A 23,668-nucleotide genomic window follows, 5' to 3' on the forward strand; every position below is an offset into this window, starting at 1 on the left:
GCCGTGTATCACCCAGTGTATAATGCCGTGTATCACCCAGTGTATAATGCCGTGTATCACCCAGTGTATAATGCCGTGTATCACCCAGTGTATAATGCCGTGTATCACCCAGTGTATAATGCCGTGTATCACCCAGTGTATAATGCCGTGTATCACCCAGTGTATAATGCCGTGTATCACCCAGTGTATAATGCCGTGTATCACCCAGTGTATAATGCCGTGTATTACCCAGTGTATAATGCCGTTTATTATGCAGTGTTTTATCCTGTGTATAATGCAGTGTTTTATCCTGTGTATAATGCAGTGTCTATTGCAGTGTATAATGCAGTGTAATTACCCTGTGTATAATGCAGTGTATTACACAGTGTATAATGCAGTGTATTACACAGTGTATAATGCAGTGTATTATCCTGTGTATTATCCAGTGTAAAATGTAGTGTATAATGCAGCGTATTATCCAGTGTATAATGCAGTGTATTATCCAGTGTATATTGTAGTGTATTATCCAGTGTATATTGTAGTGTATATTGTAGTGTATAATGCAGTGTCTATTGCAGTGTATTATGCAGTGTATGAGTGAACTGGTCTTTAACAGGATATTTGGCTGGTCCACCAGCTTCATCGTGATTATATACAGTGTACAGTGTTTAATTACGGCTTTGTTCTTCTGGACCACTCGAGCATTTAAATATATTCCCAAAATATTAAAGCTGCAGAATTTGTAACTTTAACGTACACCAGGTTTGTCTGCGTGACCTCCAGGGGATCTGGTGAAGGATATTCGAAACTAAAGCAACACATTAATAACGAGACAAAGACCACTGCTGTAGGGGGGAGGAGAGGAAAAAGAAAGAAAGAGAGAGAGGAAAAAAACGCTTCCTCAGCACTTTTACACTTTCAACAAAACAAACCGATATCAGTCCAGCGTTTATATTTATTTATATATATATATATATATATATTTATTTATATATATATATATATATATATATATATATATATATATATATATATATATATATATATATATATATATATATAAAAATAAATTAAAAAAAAGGGTCAGATGAAACGTACAGTCTCTGGAGATCAGGCTTGTCATGATGCACAGTGTGTGTGTGTGTGTGTAAGGACAAATAGTTGCAGGTGAAGGGCTGTGAACCCCTCTCTCTGTGTTGCCCAGCAGGACATGGAGCAGACGGAGGATGACTGGTTAAGGACAAAACGAACATGAGATGACCTCAAAACTAAAAGACGACCTGGAATCTCAACCACGAGGTCCATGAAGCCCGGCTGAACCCCTTTTATTCTGTTACAGAGGCGAAAATCCGCCATTCTTTTCCACCATTGTTAGAGTAAACAGGACGTCTCACAGGAAGTCATTGATTATGGACTGGTTTCAGATTAAACCCTCACCCACTGTCTAAAGCACAAAAAATACAAAATAAAATCCTACCCGTTCCTCCAGTTTGTTCAGTTGCTCCCTGTAGAAGGCGTCCTGCTTCCTCAGCTTCTGATCTCGCTCCTCCAGCTGCTTAGCCTGCAAACCCACACACAAAACAAAACAAAACGTGTCTGAGAAACCTGGAAATCAAACCCAAAACAGTTTTTTCCTGATGGTTATAGAACCTTATACACACTTTTGTACACATAATCCAATAAGATATTTAACAAGACCGGAATGTGTTTTTCTGAACATCTCATTCCATATTTAGTCCCTGGATAATAAGCATCACTCTTCTGGGAAGATGTTCCATTAGGTTCTGGAGTGTGCTTGTGGACATTTGGAGGCAAGAGTGTAAAGTCAGGTACTGACGTAGGTCTGGGGTGCAGAAGGTTAAGGTTTTCGAAAAGGTCAGAGCTCTATAGCAGGAGATCTTTCATTCCAACCCATGTATCGCATATCTTCATGAACTTTGGAAAAGTCAGGTGTCCCAATACTTTGCTCCATAAAGTGTTCGAAAAGCTGGAGCAAAAAAAAAAAGGTCTTCAGGATGTTAGACAGATCCATTATAATGCCATACATATGCATTAGGTCCTATACGAAGAGCCGAGACATCACAGTCTTGCCCTCGGACCCTTTCAAGGGCATCGGTTCATGACAGGTCTTTATCAGTGTGTCATCAGAATGTGTGCGGAGTCGGAGTTGAAAAGGCTGACGAGAGGATAACATCAGCAGGAGGACAATGGAGGGTCTTTATGGCTCCTCTATCGTGCCTCGCACCTCTAACGCGTCTCTCGACTGACCTTCAGCTCGTGACTTCTCGCTCGCAGGGACTGCGCTTAGAGCACAGTCTTATCAGAGGAGCGGAGGTGAGAAGATCCTTCTGACAAATGGATTTCCTTTTTTTTTTTTTATAAAATGGGCCTCTGGAACGGGCAGGAGCGCCGATGAAGAAAGGAAGCTATCCTCCATCGCGTTGTGATCAAAACGCATCGATTTTGAAGCGATAAATGTCAAACCGACAATCACGCATTTCCAAAGAACATGGAGGACGAATTAGGCTAAAAGCATGTTCTGAAAAGAAGTCACAATTCCCAAGCTCATTTCAGAGAGGTGTTTTTTTGTTTTGTTTTTTTTTAGGAGGGGGGGGGTGGCTCTCAAAGGGTACCATGACACTGATCATGTGACCAGATGAACAGAAAAGGAAAAGCTGTACAGAAGGTCTAGACAAACATGTGCATGATATCTTACTACAGAATAAATCCCCAACATGACGTCTCTGAGCCCAAACATACAAAAATATATAATAATAAACTCTGCTATCGAATACAAGCATGCTATGGCTAGCAGTGATGCAGCCGTAATGCAGCGCCCCCTGGAGTACAGGGGGCCCTGGAGTTCACTTGCTCAAGGGGTCCCAGGGCGGCAGCTTGGCGATACCGGGGCTTGAACCCCCTGACCTTCTGATCAGTAACCCAGAGCTTTAATCACTGATCTCCCATAATCAACTTATATGACCTTCGCATAACAGTTAATGTTTTTGAATATAGATTATCAATTACGATACGATATGTCACGACAGTTATTTGGGACAAGACAAGACTTTGAGATGTAAAAGAAGACAATCGTACACTACAACTTTCAGTAAAGCAGTAAAAAAAAAAAAAAAAAAAAAGAAGAAGCGATCTCTCTTTAAATGGCATTTCCCAGTTTTATCCATCATCGTTGCTAAGAAAGAGAGACAGAGAGACACAGACAAACAGAGAGAAAGACAGAGGGGAAAAGAGAGAATGAGAGAAAGAGACAGACAGACAGAGAACGAGAGAGAGAGAAACAGAGAGAACAAGAGAGAGACAAAGAGAGAACGACAAAGAAAAAGAGACAGACACAGAGAACGAGAGAGACAGAACGAGTGTGTTTGCTGTTCCTCCTACATTACACACACAGTGTGGTGGATTAAAACAAGACCTGCATTACTCAGGCAGAAACAAAGAAAAATGCGCTTGTGAAAGAATAATCCAATCTAAATCCAATCCCAGCTGAGTTTTCTCTGAGAGACGTTTTACCCGCATAGAAATGAAATCCACACTGACTAAACAATCATCAGTCTGAGCCAGTGCAGCACTGCAGAGTCTTACACACACACACACACACACACACACTGTATTCACTCTCTACTGTACCATAATCATCTGATTAGATGAAGCAGGTGGCCACCATTAATAAGGTAATCGATCATAGATAGATAGATAGATAGATAGATAGATAGATAGATAGATAGATAGATAGATAGATAGATAGATAGATAGATAGATAGATAGATAGATAGATAGATAGATAGATAGATAGATAGATAGATAGATAGATAGATAGATAGATGGATAGATGGATGAAGGAGCAGGTCATTTTGTTTTTATGGTCAGGTGGTCCATATAGTGTACAAACAAATAAATGGTTGCCACTCAAGGGTATGATTACATAATAAAGTGGTATTTATAAAAAACAAAACAAAAAAGGGTGAAGCCTAAAAGGGAAATAACGAGATGCTTTATTTCTAGTTTTGTAGAATTACTGATAGATTTCTGAGCTATGAAATGTTTGGCAGACGGCTCTGATTCAGAGCAACAGATGATTTGAACTCATGACCTTCAGATCCAAAGTCTAATGCCTTGACCACAAGGCTACCATCTCGCTCCAAGAGTATACAAGACAGACCGAAGCTCACTTGGCCATCATGGCATCTTCACTCTCACACACACACACACACACACACACGAGCATGGAGGCCCTGAGAGAGCAGACTGCAGCTGATCTACTGCTCCTAAAGTGTAGCCTCCACTCTCACACCAACACACACATCTCTGGACGTTTCCAGGCCTCTGCGTGGGCGACTTCTACTGATTGGGCCATGTGGAGCTTCAGCTGCGCAACCAAGATGAAAAGAAAAAAGTGATTGACCTTCATCTTGACTCTCTCTCGACACACACACACTCTTAGAGCAGCTGCCTTCGCAGTCTGATAGATAAAAAGCGTAACCGATGCGCAATTAAAAGCGGGGAGGCGCAGACATCTATGTGCATCCAGGGATTTTCTCTCTCGTGCTCTCGCTCCTCTTTCTCACAATGGATCAGATGGGGCATATGGCAGTCACTCCGTCACGCGACGTGTCAGGATTACTTCCATCTGATTAAACCCATTCAACCTCCGCCCAGCTCATCTAATCACTTTACAACCCCGACAAAACCCTGCCACTTAAACCACCCATGATGCACCACTGTGCCCCTAATGAACAACAGGCCTGGCAATTCATCACAGGAAAGTGGAAGTGAACGACAAATGCATCGAACGAGAGACGGCGAAAAGGAAAAGGAGGATGAAGAGGAAGGAGGAGGAGAAGGAGGTGACGAGCCAAAGGAATGAAAGAGAAAACAACAATGGAAAATGTTCAGACCAAGCTGCTACAGTTCAAAAGAAGTGCGGTTTGGATGCAAAGGATGCAAAAAAAAAAAAAACAGGCAAATGTGAAAAATTTAAAAAGACGCGAAGAGAAGTTATGAGAAAAAAAAAACTAACAGACAAAGGAGAAGAAAATGGGGGGAGGAGCAGACATAATGAGAGACAAAAAAAAAAGAAGAGATGACAAAGAAGAGAAGAGAAAGGGTGAGACGCAGCAGACAAAAAGAAACGAGGCAAGAGGAGAAGAGATGAGATGAGAGAAGGAGAAGGGAAATCAAGAGGAAAGGAAACAAAAAAGAAAAAGAAAATAGAACAAATGAAGAAAGAGAAGAGAAGACATGAAAGGACAGACAAAGAAAAGGAAAATGATGAGAAAAGTACAGACACGAGAGACGACGAAGTAAACAGAAGAGAAGAGAATAGACAACAAAAAAAAGAGATGAGACAAGAAAAAAAGAGACTAGAATGAAAGAAGGGACGAGAAGAAAAGAGACAAGAAGGGACGAGAAGAAAAGAGCTGAGAAGGGAAGGGAAGAGACACGAAGAAAAGAAAAGAGAAAAGACGAGAAGAACAGAGACGAGAAGAAAAGAGATGAGACGTGATGAGACGAGACGAGTCACTAAAACCAGCAGCTACACTGATCTTGAACTGTATGTAGAGAATGTTCAGCGTCACTTCCTGTCAGGAGCTGAATCCTGCAGGAGCTCTTTAACAGCAGGAAGGTTAATGAAGAGCAGCTGAAGCTCTGAGCTTAGAGAGAGAAGAGAAACTTGAGTACATGCTCCGTGGTGGAATGAAACGGATCGTTGAGGTGGAAGAGGTTCTGCTGGAATATCAATTAGCCACTGCTGAGTAATTAAGAGTTTTAATTAGCTGAGCTGTGCACTTCCACTGCCTGACTCTGTGTGTGTGTGTGTGTGTGTGTGTGTGTGTGTGTGTGTGTGTGTGTGTGTGTGTGTGTGTGTGTGTGTGTGTGTGTGTGTGTGTGTGTGTGTGGAAGCAGGTGTGGTGGTGAATAGTGGATATGTGCTGTTTCAGAGACAAGAGCTCACAATACTTCCAGGTCTCCTTCACTGTCTTTACCCAATAACACATCCGTCACTCCTGTCCTGTCTTTCTCTCGTTCCGTACCGACGTGGTGAAACGTTAACGAGCAAAACCCGAGTCTCGGGGAGAAAACTGGCACTGGGGACACCTTCCATAAATAAACGTCTCCCTATCGGATCGTAAAAGACTTTTCTTTATTTATAAACATACAAAAGTATCTCAGGAGATACAGTGCAGTTTATTTACTTCCAGCAAATGTGCGGTTACTATAGAAACCATAACATCGCAAAGAAGCGCATCAGTATAACAACAAAAAAAGAAAAAAAAAGCGAAAGAAAGAGCAAAAGAAAAAAAAGAAATAAAGGGTAGAAAGAAAGAACGAGCGAAAGACAATCCAAAACAAACTAAACTAATTTCCTGGGTCTTTGCCCATCCTGCTTGTCCTGTAACTATGGCAACACAATGTCAAAGTTGTCGGTATCCATGACGAGAGGAACGCGAGTTAGAATCACAAACCCACAACAACTAACTACAGCCTCTGTCCAGCAGGCACAGGTCAAAGGTCACTGCAACTCTGCCCTAATAATGTAGAATATACTGGTAAAATGTGTGTGCATGTGTGTGTGTGTGTGTGTGTGTGTGTGTGTGTGTGCACGCAGTAGTGTGAAAAGAATATTAGCACATGTTCATGCATGAAGAAATCAGTGTGTAGAAAGAAGCTGAAGGGTCTAAAGAGACAAACGTGAATACGACCCACAACGAACTGAAAAGGTCACTGGCTAATGCTGTACAGAGGTCAAAGGTCAAGCTCATGGAAACCTCAGAGTCCGGAGCACAGGACCTCCAAATATTATATATTATAATAATAATAATAATAAACAGAGCACGAGTACTTATCAAATTAGCAAAGGTCTATAAAGACTGTCCTTCAATATAAAGGAACAGAAACACACACACACGTGCAAGAAAAAAAAAGAGCGGAAGAAAGAAAGAGTGAAAGAACGAAAGAAAGAAAGAAGCAAGACAGACAAAAAGAGAATTTTTTTTTACATCTAATTTTTCATTATGTTTTTAAGTAACATTATTTGAAGATTTTACATTTCATTAACTGTGGCCTTTAGAACACACACACACACACACACACACACACACACACACTTCAGGGCATTTCCACACTTATTATTTACGTGTTTTCTAAACCTTTTATTTATGCTTTTTTTAAAGCCACATCAATTTTATTTACTTTTTTTTTTTTTTTTTTACATTTATTTAACAATTTGTTTGTGCATTCTATAAAATATATTTTATTCGCTTGTTTATTTATTTATTTATTATTTTTCCATTTTTTAAATTAATTTATTATTTTAATCATTTATTCATCGTTTGATTTGGTTATTTGCTCTTTTTTACTTTATTCAAAAAATTATCAATAAATCTGATAATTTAACCTTTAATTTATTTATTAATAATATTCTGGGTTTTAATTACCAATCGTATTCTCTGTGTGTGTGTGTAAAAACCCCCTCAGACTCCCAAACATCATCCCCCAAACAGGGCGTGTGTGTGTGTGTGAGTGAGTGAGTGAGTGAGTGAGAGAGAGAGAGAGAGAGAGGCGTTTCTGCTGCCTCCATCAGTCAGTAAGTGGCACTGCAGCTGGGGTGTGATAAGCCTTCAGATGGGCTGGATTGATAAATCGGCTGAACACTGGCCCGGGGTATTAACTGATTGATCAAGCACTTTGCGGTACAAAATTTTCTCTGCTGAGGCCGTTGGGGAGAAACCTGCTGGGGAATCTAATCATACGTCATTTTCACACTCTGTGCGAGCCTCTGAGCGGAGTGGAAAGATCTGAGAGATCAACAAAGAAGATCGTGAGAAGAGGCATGTGGCTGCAGAAGGTGCTGACTAGAGCAGCGTTTAGGATGAAGTTCTCTCTTAACAGAATAAAAGAACAATAGTGTGTGTGGGAAAGAAAATGGAGATAAAAAAAAAAAACAGAACAGGTAGGAAAAGAAAAAAAGAGAAAAGTAAGACAATATGAAGAGATATGAGAAGAGAAGAGAAGAGAAGAGAAGAGAAGAGAAAAGGAAATTAGAGACACTATGATGAAAAAAGAAAAGAAGATACAATATGAGGGAAAGGAGCAGAGAAAAAAAAGAAAAGATGGTGAGAGTAGAGAAGAGAAGAATGCAAAGAAAAGGCAACAATATGATGAGAAAGGAGAAGAGAATTTGATGAGAGTTGAGAAGAAAAGGAAAAAAGAAAATGATGAGAGAAGAAAAGGAAAAAAGACAGACAATACGATGCGAAAAGAGGCTGAGAAACGAGAAAGGGAGATGAAATGAAATCTTCAACAAAACCTAGTGGAACATCATCTCAGAAGAACGGACTTCATTACAACAGCAGATGGGGATGAAATGTGGAATGGTACGTCCCAGAAGAACAACATGTCTGGTTCTGAACTCTCCTATCGGCGTCCATAAAGTCTCAGACGGAGTTTAATACGGCGTTTCAGGAAAGACGTAGAAGAACACGCCCTCTCCGTATTTCGCTACGCCGCCGTGGCTGCTGCTGCTCACTGAAGCAGAAAGTATCTGAAGAGAACACGAAGGTATCCAGATGGCACTCGGAGGATTATTGCACCCGCAAGCTGTCCGATAGTGAAACGTTGACAGGAGGAAGAAACGTCAGTCAGGGTTCATTTACACAAACTCGCCTTTCGTTTCATTTCTCTTTAGATTATTTAAATAAAACAAAAACAAACCCATAACAACATCTCATGAACCCAACAAATCCCCTTCCCAATAACCCCCACAGCCACGTCCCCGGGAGAACCGAGCGCTTCAAACGGGCCGCCAGTCACCTCCTTTCGCTTGCTACTCGAAACCTTCTCATTACCAGAGAGGAAAAGCTGCACTCTCACCACATTCGCTGCAATTATCCCCGTTCTCTTCGCTCGGCGGTGGAGAGCTAATCGTTTTAATTTGCGCAGGGATTTTCAGCTTAGCAAACAAACAAGTCGGAGTTGTTTGTTGTTAACAGAAGAGGCTGGAACTGAAACGCTATACCACACACACACACACACACACACACACACACACACACACACACACACACACACACACACTTAGCTCGTAACTCAAACAAGGAATAATTCAGGAAGAAAAACAAACTTGGTTTGTTCAAGTCGTTTTTTTTTCAGACAAACACTGAGCAAAAGTATTTGGACACCTGATTTTTTTTCTTCTCCCCAGCCATACGCAGTTCTTCCCCCAAACTGTTACTACAAAGTTGGAGAAACACAATAGTAAAGAATGTCTCATCAATCGATTTTTCGATGATTCGTCATCAGGTGATTCTCGGGTCCGAAACGGCGCGATCGCTGTACCGCACTTTGATGCCGTTGGTGAGGATCAGAAGAGAAGAGTTGTGGACTACAAGGAACTTGAAGCTTACCAACTTACCAATTTAACGATCAGGCGTCCACAAACCTTTGATAGTAATATTTTTGAATCCCTATCCATGAAGCACGTTTAATGGTAGTGACGGAGCGTTTTCAGTTTCTCGCTTCCACTCGAAGTTTGCCAGCCCGAAGCCCACCCTCCTCCTCCTCCTCGGCCTGTGAATAGACTTTACAAGCGTCCGTGGCAGAAAGCAGCTTTCCTGACACTCGCCTCCATCCATCAATCCTGACTGGACGCAGCTCTGAGAACGAGTGACGGAGCCAATTAGCTGCCGGGGTGAGCAGTGGGCAGCAGTGCCAACCGGAGCAGCAGCCAATTAGGACCAGATTCGGTCCGAGCAGAAGCTTTCACCGGAGACGAGGAGGAGATGTGACTGGAGCGAGCGCAGTGTGGAGGAGATGCTGGGCATGACAGGATCTCGGGCTTTCACACAAATCAGCTGCAGGTGAGACGGATCAGCGGTGGGAAGAGGACTGCTGCAGTCACATTCCCAAATCACACGGAAACACGACACGGTGATTATCGCTAAACGCTCTCCAGAATTATCGCCACCTTATTGTCAACTTTTACAAGGTTTTTTTGCTTGTTAATTGGCTCGTTGTTTATTTAATGGTTTTTTTTTCTTCTAAACTTAATTGAATCTAAAGTTCCTCAAAATCTCAGAGTCAGAACAATCGATTCTTCTGAAGATCATTTTGTTTTGAAGGAACTGGGAAAAAATAGAGAAAAAACATAAAAAGAAGAGAAGAGGGGGCAAGCGTAAAAAAAAAAAAAAATGCATGTAAATAGAGAAAACTAGATAAGCAAAAAAAGAAAAGAAAGAAGAGATGAGAGAATTGGAAATGTGAGAAAAGAAGAGAAGATATGTGAGAAGTAAAGACGTGAGAAGAAAAGAGATGTTAGAAGAGAATTAAATTTGAGAAGAGAAGAGAAGAGACGAGATGTGAGAAAAGAAGAGAACAGATGAATAGAAGTAAAGATATGAGAAGAAAAAATAAAAGAGATGTGAGGGATAAGAGATGTGAGAAGAAAAGATGTGAGAAATGAAGAGAAGAAAACAGCAGATTCAAGAGAAAAGAAGAGGTCAAAAGGGAACAGAAGGAGTGAGAAGGGAAGTGAAAAAAAAGATGAAAAATAAAATGTTTGAGTAGTGAAGAGAAATTGTGAGAAGAGAAGGCGATGAGGGGAGAAAGAGATCCTGACAGAAAAGAATTAAGAGAACAACTAGGAGATTTCTAGGCCACGCCCCCACATGCTGATGTGTAGAATGGGTTTGGGCTTTGAGCTGATGTCTTCACATCAAACCCAGAGATAAAGTACAGAAAAAGCTGTGGTGAAAGAGGCTTTTTTTTTTTATATCTAAAAAATTTTATAAAAAAAGAGAGATGAAGAAGCAGCTTTGAATAAATGTAAACAAATGAAACCCCATTGATCTTTTCGACCAATCACCAGGGTACAATCTCCAAAATAAAAACACCATGGAGCCGTTTATGCTCTCAAAGAATCCGTCTTTATCGCAGGGCTGAAGAAGCTTCTGAGCGTCCGTGTTTGACTGACAGGCCAGAGAAGGTCAGAGCTGCCATGTTTACCAGCGCACCTCTTTTACCCTGTGGACTTTTATTCGAAAGCCGACTGTTTACTTAAGACTAAGAACAAATTTACAGCCGACCTCAGAGTGAGAGAGTTAAAAAAAAAAAACTCATTCCTACATCCTACAAGCAGCACAATTTAAAGCCCCATAAGTCCTTTATATGGAGCAGGAAATGAAAATGGTTTTTCAGGAGCAGTAACCTGGATCCAACACTACAGCATTTTCACATGAGGATTCACAAACTCTTACTGGAACTTTCCGAGGAGGTGAGGAAAAAAAAAAGGAAAGGAATGAAAGGAAATGCACCCAGGAAAAGCACTCTAGAACTATGAGAGAGATGATGAGAAGAGAATAGAGAAAGAGATAGAAGAAGTGGATAGAAGAGAAGAAAGCAAGAGAATATGGGAGAAGAGACTGAGAACAGAAGAAATGAGGAAATAATTAAATAATAAAATAGAGGATGGGAAAATAATGAGGAGGAGGCTGAAAACAGAAAGAGGCAATGATATATTACGAGTAGAGAAAAGAGAGGAGGAGGGAAAAAGTACCAGTAAGGAGACAAGGAGAGAGGGGGAAAGAAGAGACGATGAAAAAGTGAGAAGTAGTAAAAAAATTTTTTTTAAAAAGCAGAAATGAGGTGAGAAAAAAAAGTGATGAAAAAAGAATTAAGAATGAGAAAAGAATATAAGAGGATGATGAGACAATGAGAATGTAAGAGGATGAGAAGAGGATAGAAGAGAAAGAGAGGAGAATATAAGAGGATGATGAGACAATGAGAAGAGAATATGAGAGAGGAAGATGAGAGAAGAGAATATAAGAGGATGATAAGACAATAAGAAAATATAAAAGTAAGAAGAGGTGAGATGAGAAGGTGAGAAAAAAGAAGAAATGAATAGAACTGAGAACAGAAAGAGGTGATGAGAGAATAAGAAGAGGAAAAAAGAGAGAAGAGAATATAAGTGAGAAGAGGAAAGAAGTGAGAAAACGAGAAAAAATAGTAATTAAATAAAAAGAGATGAGCGGATAAGAGACTGCAGGAGAAAAAGACGAGAAACCAACAAGAGAATTTGAGAAAAGACACGATGAGAGAAAAGAAGAGACCGTCCACGGTTTGGGAACATAGTGCTCAATGACCGGGTGTCCACATACTTTTGACCCGAAAGAGTGCTTGTCTCACGTTTTATTGTTTGGTTGTTATATTCAGGAGAAGCTGATATCGACGATGAGGTGAAACTTCAAGCTGGAACCATCAGCAGTAGACCCCTGTGTGTGACCAGCAGGACTGTCTAGAAACCCAAACCATGTAAGATTTATTGATTTGAGAAAGAGAGAGAAAGAAAGAGAGAGAAGGGTGTGGTGGTTCAAAGTTCTTTTGTCAACAAATCACAATCCCCGCGGCCATCAAGCAAGTTGCTCTCTCCACCGAGGGCAGGAGATTGATGGCTTGCTGCCTGATTGAGACGTTCGCTCCAGGGAGGGTGGCGTGTCTGAATAAAATAACGTTCTTTATGATTGATTGGTGAGGCAATCTTCCCTGCAAGGGCCGAGTCGCCCAAATTCTAAATCGACTCGTTCAGAAATCTGAGCACTTCACAAAGGTTCTGTTGTCGGATAACCAAGTTTGGATTTGCAATAATATTCACGTAAATCATAATCTAATCACAGACGTCTCTACTTACATTCAGAGCGGAGAAAAGGGCTGAAGAAAGACCCTTGATTGGAGAGCGTGATCGAAAACAAAAACAAAAAACTGTAGAAAGAAAACGCCTCGTTAGAGTCATTCACGCTAAATGCCTTATTGTGCGAGAGAAACTCAGGCCACGGATACAAAAGGGTGAAGACTGGAAAAGAAACGTCTCTGATCTATCATTAGAGTGGCGCCGATGTTCTGTATAAAAGGTAGAACAGAAGTATTAGAGGATGAGTCATGAACGTTCAGGAACTTTGCTGATAATACAGTTCACTGAAAAGGCTCCACTCCAAAATCACAACCTGAACAGCTACATCAAAACACAAAGAGATCAAATAAATTTGAGTTACAATGAGCTACAATTAACCTGACTGCAGAGAAGAGATGAGATGAGATGAGATGAGATGAGGAGAGAAATGAGGAGAGGAGAGATAAGGCTAGTTGAGAAGAGAAAAGAAGAGAAGAGTCCGAAGTGAGAAGAGAAGAGAAAAAAGAAGAAATGAGAAGAGAAGAGATAAGAAATGAGAAGTAAGGAGAAGAGAAGCAAAAAAAAAAAAAAAGAAGAATTGAGAAAAGTAGAGGCCGAAGTGAGAAGAGAAGAAAGAAGTAGTGAGGTGAGAAGAGAGAAGAGGAGAGAAGAGAAGAGAAGAGGAGAAAAGAGAGAAGATATGAGAAGGGAAGAGAAGAGAAAAGGCACATTAAAAGAAAAGAGGACAGAGAAAGTGAAAAGAACCATAACTGCTAAAAACAGCAGAGATATAATCTTGGAATCCTGACAGAAGAACATGTGCTGTAAGTCATAGTAGAAGAAGAAGGAGAAGAAAAGGAAGGAGTGGTGAGGAGCAGCGGCTGACTCATGCCATCATCATGAGTGCAGAGGTTTTGATGCAGGTAATTGGTGTGGTTCATTCTGCCACACTGCAGCGATTGTGTGCGAAAGCGGCGGCGCTCACGAGCAGGGGTTCTATTGTAGGTGACGCAGAGGGAGACGACAGGCCGGAGCTGGACCGGAATCCTGATGAGGGAAGATCGATATCTCCTGGGATGTAAGTTGGAGGGGGGGATAAAAATAATCTCTCTCTCTCTCGCACTCTCGCAGTGATCTTCCCACAGAGCAGCCGAAACATCATTCATCTTTTAGTCTCGGGCCTTTAAACAGAAAGCGTTTTGATTGCGACGATACATCGAGGCGCATCAGATCCATTACAGCACTGACGCCAGACTCGTCCCCTTCAATCAAGTCGACTCAAAGAAAAGGACATTATAGCACACTATATATCTATCTCTATATAGATCTCTCTCTGTCTCTGTTATATATCTCTATCTATAAAAACCTAATATCAAGAGCCATGTCTGTTTTCTCCCATCCGAACAAAACCCAAGCTAAAAATAAGATTTACATGTACAGTGGAACCGCGACCCTCGCGACCTCGACAGCTCTCGACTTTTCACTTGGAACTGGACTGAGAATAACTCGCGAAAAATCTGATTATTGGCGTAGAGTTTATACTAATAAATGACATTGAAAAAAAATATTGTATTATTTATTTAAAGTAATAAATAAAACATGACAAGTAATTCACAGTTTTTGTTGAGTTTACACTACAGGACACGGACAGTTCCCCTTGAGAAAGGAACTATCAAAAGGAGAGTCAAAACCTCGCCTTTTTTTTTGTTACTCGCGAGGGGTCATGGACCGTAACCCCCACGAGTATCGAGGTTGCACTGTACAGGGAGACCCAGAGTTACGATGGTCTGACTTTTCGTTCTTGCGATAAAAAGGTGACAGAATTTTTTTTAATATTTGACGTTCCGCTTCGCATTTATTTCCGAAGCCCTTTTCAACACACTTGTGGAAATGACAGTATACAACCGCGTTCTGATCACCATGCTTTAAGACTCCTGGGAAGGCAAAGTGACGATACCTGCACCTGGTGATCCTCAGAAGTCCTCAGAAGAGCTGACGTCGTAAAAATGTTATTCTACGAAAATTCAAATTGGGACAGTCCATTAAAACTATAAAGAGGGGGTGGTCTCGCAGAACATGCAGTACAATCAGAAATGTATCAGTCAGTCTCAAATGGACTACATGGTATCTAATGATCAAAGACTTGGTTTTAAAAAGACTAAATGCATTGAGACTGAAGAGAAAATAAAGGTCTACTCAAATTAAATAAGCTAAATAGTATGAATGAAACAATGAGTCATAACTAAAAATATACTAGTAACATAACCTTAAAAAAAAAAAAAAAAAAAAAAACGGGTAAAACTGTAGACTAAATATTGGACGCAGTCTCATTCTTTACCTTTTTGGGGATTTTGCCACGCGATAAATTTGTGAAATCTGCGATCGTTTCTTGTGCTCTTATTTTGTGCACTTTTACTGCTGGAGTTGTGTAAATACGTAATATACATTCAGAGAGGGGGCCAAAAAAAAAAAAGAAGGTTACAAATCCAATTGAACTTCTTTTTGATTGTATATGTTACGGTGCCTGAATGGACCAATGCTTGAATGGATACGCTTTTGAAAGAAAAGATCGATCCTAAAAAGGTACCATAGGCAACATTCAATAAGCGTGAAATGCTACAGATTAGGCACCGTGTACGCGGTGTTCGTTCAGCTGATGGACAGAATGTGAATTACGACAGCGTAGTTCCCTTTTTTTTTTTGACAGCAGTTAAAGGAGAAAACGCTTTATTTATTCGTTTTCTCTATTCGTTTAATCACCCAGAGTGTAGCAGTAATTAAAGTCTCACAATTCCAAACATGATTAATGCCCTAAAGTGGACAATTTCTAATCCAAAACTGGAGGTGAAAGTGAACTTCATTGGTGGTCTTTTCTCACTGTCCGCTTCGGGGCCGGTCGTATAAATGATAAATAATATGATAGAAACCGGAGCAACAAATTCAGAGATCATAGACAATCTAGAGAAAAGTAGTTTGGATGGATGGGGCGCATCGGGGGGGTTGTTCTATAACACTGTAAGAGGAGGACGTGTGTGGGACTCCCATTTCCTTTCCTTTTTTAATACGTTTGAAAAGCATCCGGGTTGAACCACAAACCCAAATACCTCAAAAGTTGCAAAATAATAGGGCTATAAATGAGGCAAACCATATATAGAGTAATACAGTGGTCCCCTGGAACTCGCAGGGTTATGTTCTAAGACCCCTCGAGTTGTGAAAATCCACAAATTTTCACCAAACCCCTGCAGCCCCTATGGTACCTTAGTGAATTCATCTAGACATTATGTCACTTTATTTTTTTTTTTTATATTTATTTCCTGAACATTTGTTTGCGCTGCGTTACGTTCCAAATTTTCGGAGGTTCACTGTACCTCGATACTCGTCACGTTACGCACAAATGAGAAACTCAACATCGATTCTCGCGATAGAACTCGTGAGGGCTTCATTAAGGGTCTCGCCGCCTTCGCGCCTTAAACTCGATGCTCAACACTAAGTAGGATGCCGAAAAAGTCAATGCTATTAAATGTACATTTGTCCTAATTAACACGCCCTTAGTGACTATAACTTTCGACAGCTACTCGTAGATTTATTCATTGATTAATCATCACTTTTGTGTGTCGCTCTGGACACGGGCGTCTGCGCAAATGGAAATTCACATACGAGACGGTGGAAGGCGGCACGTGCCAAAGGATCGTGCGAATCGTCTCCGAAAGGTCCGTCTACCCGTGGCGTGCCGAGTACGGCAGAACCGAGCATTACCTCCAGGCGAAAAGTTTCGAGCACTTATTGATGTCTTAGAGGCGATTCGAGCTCGTTTCAATTTCCAATTACAAGCCCACATCATCCTGCGATATCAGACTGAGGGGATCGATCGGCGTCATATACTCGCGCTCCTGTACACTGCCTCACGCCCCGTTCATTAAAAACCTACTCAACATGTACCGGGTATAAATCTGCCCAAAATTTATTTCGCATTGAGGATATATGATCACTCCTAGATTTATATTATATTATAACTCTCTCATTCATAAAAAGCTGAGCCATGCATAAAGCTTAAATCATCATGAACACAAATGTGTGCGGCAGTAATTAACACTGTGCCGCGTTTTCTCACACATTTGCAGGAAATCCTTTTTTATTGAGATTTTGTTGTACGACGAAAAGAAAAAAAAACGTGTCTCGAAACTCAACACTAAGTAGAATGCTAAAGAGTTATGGTGCTATTAATGCACATTCGTCCTATTTAACACGCCGCTAACGGATTTAACCGTCTACGGCTACTCGCAGCAGCTCACGACCAGATACAACTAGAAGTGGGCGGGGCCAAGCGATGCAGCAAAGTCGAGGATCTAGTGCACATCTTTGCAGAAGAGTGGAGGTGATTTGTGTAGATTTGTGCTCGTTCATACACAAGGGTGTTAGTAAAGTCAGTTATCGATGTAGGTGTGGCCAAGGTGTTGTTCACAAGTTCGACAGCAAGATCTTCTCGTGTAAAGTATCCATCTGCATGGAGCCGGATTTGTGCACAAGGGGGGGCATTGCCATGCTGGAACAAGTTCTGGTCTCCTTGTGATGGGAAAGTGAAGAGAAAATTTTATGCTATAATGAACAAATACATCCATGGAATTTGTGTACCTCCATCTTTGTGGTAACAGTTCGGGGAAGAAACCTGGTATGGCTGAAACGGTTATTGGTGAGGACCTAAAATTATCAAACCAACCTGTAAAACGTGATGTCGTACGGGATTCACACACACACACACACACAGGAATTATAGTATCACACCGCCCTAATCCACACGATTCAATTTGATATTACGGAGCTGGAACAGCGTGTGAAATGAGCGATGTAATCAATACTGTAGCTTTGTAAACAGCTCACACACTCCGGGGCATGCAGTGTTCAAAATAATCGGCCCGTCACAAACAATACAGGAAGCGCTCATCTCGGGGAGACGTGTTTACAAAGCGCAATATAACACAAATGGAACGATACCGCACTGCCCTGCGTACGCTTTTTTTTTTAATTAACACGGATGTTTATTGATCCTCGTTCTTCTAAAAAAAAAAAAAACCAACAACAACAGAGAAGCACGTAGTACATTTTTATGCACCTGTTTGCCAGGTGCACAAGGAAAGGAAACGCTGTCCGAAGACAGGAACTGAAAAATCGATCTCCACTTGGCCATGAAAAGTCTCGAATCTTGTAAAGAGCGTTCGAGGAGAAACACTAGTCCTTTAAGTAATCGGAGAAAAAAAAAAAAAGAAATGCAAAAAAAAAAAAGTCGATGATGGATAATGGATAAATTATAGTTAGGGTTATTACGCCGTCTCTGAAGGCTGTAAGGCACAGGAGGAAACAAAAGCTTTGTTCCAGACACTATGTAAGATGCCTAAAGCTTGTGGAAAGCCATCAGGGCCAGCAAGGCTTAAAAACAAATTAGAAAAGATGGTGTTGCCACACTATTGACAAACATTGCATCTTGTAAAAAACAATCGGAAAAATCACAAGTTACTTGAACGAGCGCTTGGCCAAGACATACAAAATCAAAAAATAGAAACATTAAATAAATAATAATAAAAACGTAAACCAGAATTTATGTTTTAGTTTGAAATGATCCGGAAAAAAAAAAGCCGGAAATGTGGGGGAAAAAAATTATAAAAATCAGAATCAGGCAAATATTTTATTTAATGTGGCGGAAACAGACTTCCGCACTTCCTCGCATTTCGCTGTTTTCTCCCCATTCCTTCATTTTTTTCATTTTGCAGCATTTTCTGTGTTCAGAGTTTAGTGGGTGGTGCGTCAGTAATAATGATCCGTAGGGAAACAACGTGTGTAGTTAAATGGATTAAAAGAAGCATCGAGGCAAATAACATCTCAACGATTTTTTTGTATTCGAGTAACTCGAGGATTCGTTTCAGATCTAGAATATAACTGATAAGTGAAGTAAAAAGAAGAGAAGTATAATATGTAATTAAAATATAAAGTATATACAGTACAGTATAAGTGATGAGAATATAAAGTATATACAATACAGTATAAGTAGAATATAAAGTATATACAGTACAGTATAAGTGATTAGAATATACTGTATATACTTTATATTCTAATCACTTATACTGTACTGTATATACTTTATATTCTACTTATACTGTATTGTATATACTTTATATTCTCATCACTTATACTGTAAAGTATATACTTTATATTCTAATCACTTATATACTGTACTGTATATACTTTACAGTATAAGTGATGAGAATATAAAGTATATACAATACAGTATAAGTAGAATATAAAGTATATACAGTACAGTATATAAGTGATTAGAATATAAAGTATATACAGTACAGTATATAAGTGATTAGAATATAAAGTATATACAGTACAGTATATAAGTGATGAGAATATAAAGTATATACAGTACAGTATAAGTGATTAGAATATACTGTATATACTTTATATTCTAATCACTTATACTGTACTGTATATACTTTATATTCTACTTATACTGTATTGTATATACTTTATATTCTCATCACTTATACTGTAAAGTATATACAGTACAGTATATAAGTGATTAGAATATAAAGTATATACAGTACAGTATATAAGTGATTAGAATATAAAGTATATACAGTACAGTATATAAGTGATTAGAATATAAAGTATATACAGTACAGTATAAGTAGAATATAAAGTATATACAGTACAGTATATAAGTAATTAGAATATAAAGTATATACAGTACAGTATAAGTAGAATATAAAGTATATACAGTACAGTATATAAGTAATTAGAATATAAAGTACTGTATATAAGTAATTAGAGTAAAATATATCAATATGGCAGTTATACTAAAATTCTGATTTTGTGTCTAATATTTAATAGAACTGAACTGTTGTTTAAATATGTACATCAATTTATATATTGAAAGAATGCATAAGACAAACTCAGGGTCACACACACACACCCACACACACACTCAATCAGACCTCCTGATCTCCCATCAGACCTCACAGTCGGCCAGCGAGACCTCGACATTTCACCCTGTGCTGGTCATTACCCCTTCCAGTTAAGCCGGCTCTGCCTCTTGCCTGAAGCTACACGAGCGTGATTGAGCACCGAGCCAATCTGTGCTGCTTTACAATTTGTAATTAAACTCCATCTTCTTTAGCGCACTCTGTAATTAGCCATGTTTGCTTGCTTAAAGTGAACTCCTTACCTCCGGCGCTCCAGAACACTGAGCGTTTTACAGTTTTATGACGGGGGTGAAAAAAATATTGGGTACAAAAAATAGACTTATTACAAATAAATATTTGATGGAAGAAGTGGAAGGATAAAAGTTGCCCTAGAGTAAAAAAAAAAAACTAAGCAGTGAGCCGAGGCATTAAAACTGGACTGCATTTTAAAGCTGTTCTAAATCACTTAATATTATTAGTCATTAATGAAATTTATTTTCATTAATGATTGAAGGGGGGGGGGGGTCTGTACCAAGCCTCAGGTCATAATGAATACTTTTCTTTCCCCTAGTGCAGCTCGATACCATAATGTGTGTTTTGTTTAAAAAAACATCTCTCAGTTTCTCGCGCGCTCTCTCTCTCTCAGTTTCACTTGTTTCAGTCGCAGTTATTTTCTACGCATCCATAGATGAAGCTCCTGAACCTTGTTGCTCACCACTTCCCTGCTCCATTATAAATAGTAAGGGGTTCAAAAACGAGCTCGAACTGGTTCCATACAATAAGACACCCCCAGGGTCGCCTCCTCCTAGTTCCTAATTCACCCTTTTTCCCTGCACCACCCCGTATCAATGTGGGAAAGTAATGAAGTAATTAAGTATTTTTATGTATCTGTACTTTAATGAAGTATTTCCATTTTGGGGAAACTTTTACTTTACTACATTTTAAAGTCAAATAAATAAAAATATCCTCTTGGCACACACACATGACGTAACCAAGCTTCCACTGACGTAAAACCAATTGCTGGCATCGTCACCTAAATATTGCGCCGAGAGCTACGAATATGTATGATATGCAAATTCCGAGGAAGGAAAAAAAAAAAAGTTTCTGGCATTTTTAACCCTCGTTCTATCTGATACCGTGGTTGTGAGATGCTATTAGCTGTTAAACAGGTGAGAGGTCACACTGGGGGGAAAATGTGATATTTGAATGTCAGACTCATCAGTGTTTCTGAATAAACGAATAATATGTAATGCTATAATACTTTGCTATCCAGCTGGTTAAGTAACTCAAGTGCTACACGTTCAGTACCAGAGTTTAAAATGTAGAAGGAATGTACTAGAAAAAAAAAAGGGTATGCTACATAAGTTATTAATACTCACATAAGATGCATATTCTGTGCCCCAAACTAAAAAATTTTATGAAATAAAAAAAAAAATTGCAGCTTGGATATGATTGGTTAGCTAATTTTGTTAAACATAAAAAATTAATTCCTTTCCTGTTTTTTCCAATAATTTTGTTATCCGCACTTAGCGTTTAGTTCTGGTCTCATCTTGGGGGCGGAGCTAATCAAAACAGGGTATTAAACAGATTCTCACTTAAAAAATTTGCATATTGCATATGATTGGTCATTTGAATTTGTTACATTGCAAAGAAATTGAATTCTTTGTTCTTGTTTTTTTTTACTATTGTGTTATCCACACTTTGTTCTGTACTCGTTTTGGGGGTGGAGCTTATTAATACAACATTGCTTTTGGATGGATTGTCATCGGACAATGGATGGACTTCGCATTTAGTTCTGATCTCATCTTGGGGGCGGAGCTAATCAAAACAGGGTATTAAACAGATTCTCACTTAAAAAATTTGCATATAGAATATGATGGGTCAGCTGATTTTGTTACATCACAGAGAACTCGGAATTCTTTATGTATTTTTTTATTTTGTTTTTCACACTTGGTTCTGGCCTCGTCTTGGGGGCGGGGCTTATTAAATACAATGAATAATGCTGGCTTTTGGATGGAGTATCATCCTTAAAAACGTGCATACTGGATATGATTGGTCAGCTGATTTTGTTACATCACAAAACGGAGCTCACACGTCTACATTTGCTAGACAGTTTTAAAATCGCGAAAAATGTAAAATAGTTGTTTTTACAATCTTTTTTTTATTTTTTATTATGTTACAAAATTTCTGTGTGGTTCAGCACACAACACACACACACACACACACACACACACACACACACACAAAACACACCAGTTCTGGTTCCCCCCCGAATCGTGCTTAAATTAATGATGTCCCACGGAAAAAAACCAGTCAATCTGAACAGTCACATGCAGCTAAGCCCAAACTGGAATTTACCAAATATCAAATTCTCTTGGTGGTCCTCCATCAGCATTGAAACATCACAAAAGGACAAACTGTGCAGGATCTACTCACTAAGAGTTTAGTTCGGAGTCGCTCTTCCTCGGCGTCGACCCTCTCTCTCAGCACGGCTTTCTGCACGCTGTCCAGAGCGGCCGCTCTCTCCGAGGCCAGGATTCTGTTCACCTCATCCTGCGCGTGGGCCTGAGCGTCCGCATGGGCTTTCACCTTCGCCCGGGCACGCTCTTTCTCCAACCTACACACACACACAAAGTTACAAAGTAAAAAAAAAAAAGTCAGACATAACCAGTCCATTACCTCTGTAAGAACGCTACATTAGACCAAATACACGGTTCTTCTTCAGTAGTTCAGTAAATTAAGCGTGAAGGCACATTTCTGACGTCATTTCCACTGGCAAGTATCGCACCTAATCACCCGTACCTCAAGGTCCAGAGTGTCAGGAGAAATGTGGGTGGAGCCAGAAAGACTTTTCTGTAGTGTGGAGAACGTCTGACACACTTCTATCTCTAAAACGCCTTTATATCCATTACAATTTTACAGTCCTATCGCTATTAATATTATTATTGAGACGCTGATTGCACCAGGAATCACAAGGAAGGATTTACAAGGAAATTAATATCATTCGTTACTGTACTTAAGGAACTTTCTCGTATCTGCACTTTACTGGTGTTTCTGTTAAATGAGATTTTAACTTTACATTTCAAAGTCAAATATTTTACTTTTTTAGCAAAATGAGGATAAAAACTTAACCGTTCAAACACGCAGCGATCCACCAATCAGGATCGAGCGCTCGCTCTGTTTAGAACGTGTTGTAATCGGCGCTTTGCGTATCTACTGATCACCAACATACAGTTCAGCATCAGTTCAACATCAAGCAGAACATTTAGAGAGGAATAAATGATGAAGAAACTCCAGACTCGAACTCGCCACAACACACGTGACCCTCATTTACACGATTTTATCGAAATAGTTGAAAAGAAGGTTTTGGGTTCATGATCATTTGAATAGAAATCAGTGTTTGAGTCATTAAGATCATTCTTATTAATAGATTCGGTGTAACGCTCGAGTCTTTTCATGTAAACTGAGAAGAGTCTGGTCACAAAAATAATAGCTATAATAAATCATAGTACTTTGGATACTTGAGTACATTTGAAGGCAAAAAAACGTTTGTACTTTTCCTCAGTACAACTTTACAAACACCTTCGCCTCTGAATGAGCTCAAATCTCCACAAAATCTAGTGCAGCATGGAGCTTGTTATAAGAGTAAATGAAGACTAAATGTAGAATGGGATGTTCAAAAAAAAGCACAGGAGTCCACAAACGTTCATCCATACATTGAATGTGTAGAAAACCATGTGGCGTGTGATTGGTGGATAAATACGTAAAAGGTAAACGTGCTTTTCGTTCGCCACATGTACATTACAGCACCGTGAACTTCTTTCTTCGCATGCAGAAAAGCTGGGATGAGTCATGATCTGGCAACCCTGGAGCACAGAGGGTTAAGGGCCTTGCTCAAGGGACCAAAAGTGGCAACTTTTTTGGTGACCTTCTGATCAGTAACCCAGAGAACTAACCTCAGAGTACCACTTTCCCATATTTATTTATTTATTTATTTGTCTATCTGCAGGCTTTTTTCCTTTTTTCTTTTTTTACCGCATACACATAC

General features: G+C 39.7%; 1 protein-coding gene across 3 annotated transcripts in view; it reads right to left on the reverse strand.

The window, feature by feature from the left end:
• chchd3a (coiled-coil-helix-coiled-coil-helix domain containing 3a) overlaps positions 1-23,668 on the reverse strand; it is a 72,160-nt gene that overhangs the window by 22,245 nt on the left and 26,247 nt on the right. For all 3 annotated transcript variants that reach the window (XM_083528044.1, XM_083528046.1, XM_083528045.1), the window contains 2 exons: positions 22,057-22,237; positions 1,457-1,540 (listed from right to left, as the gene is read on the reverse strand). In XM_083528044.1, coding sequence (XP_083384170.1) covers positions 1,457-1,540; positions 22,057-22,237 — 265 coding nt within the window. The remainder of the gene's footprint in view (positions 1-1,456; positions 1,541-22,056; positions 22,238-23,668) is intronic.

Source organism: Silurus aristotelis, assembly GCF_946808225.1.
Source record: "Silurus aristotelis genome assembly, chromosome: 24".
Lineage (NCBI taxonomy): Eukaryota > Metazoa > Chordata > Actinopteri > Siluriformes > Siluridae > Silurus > Silurus aristotelis.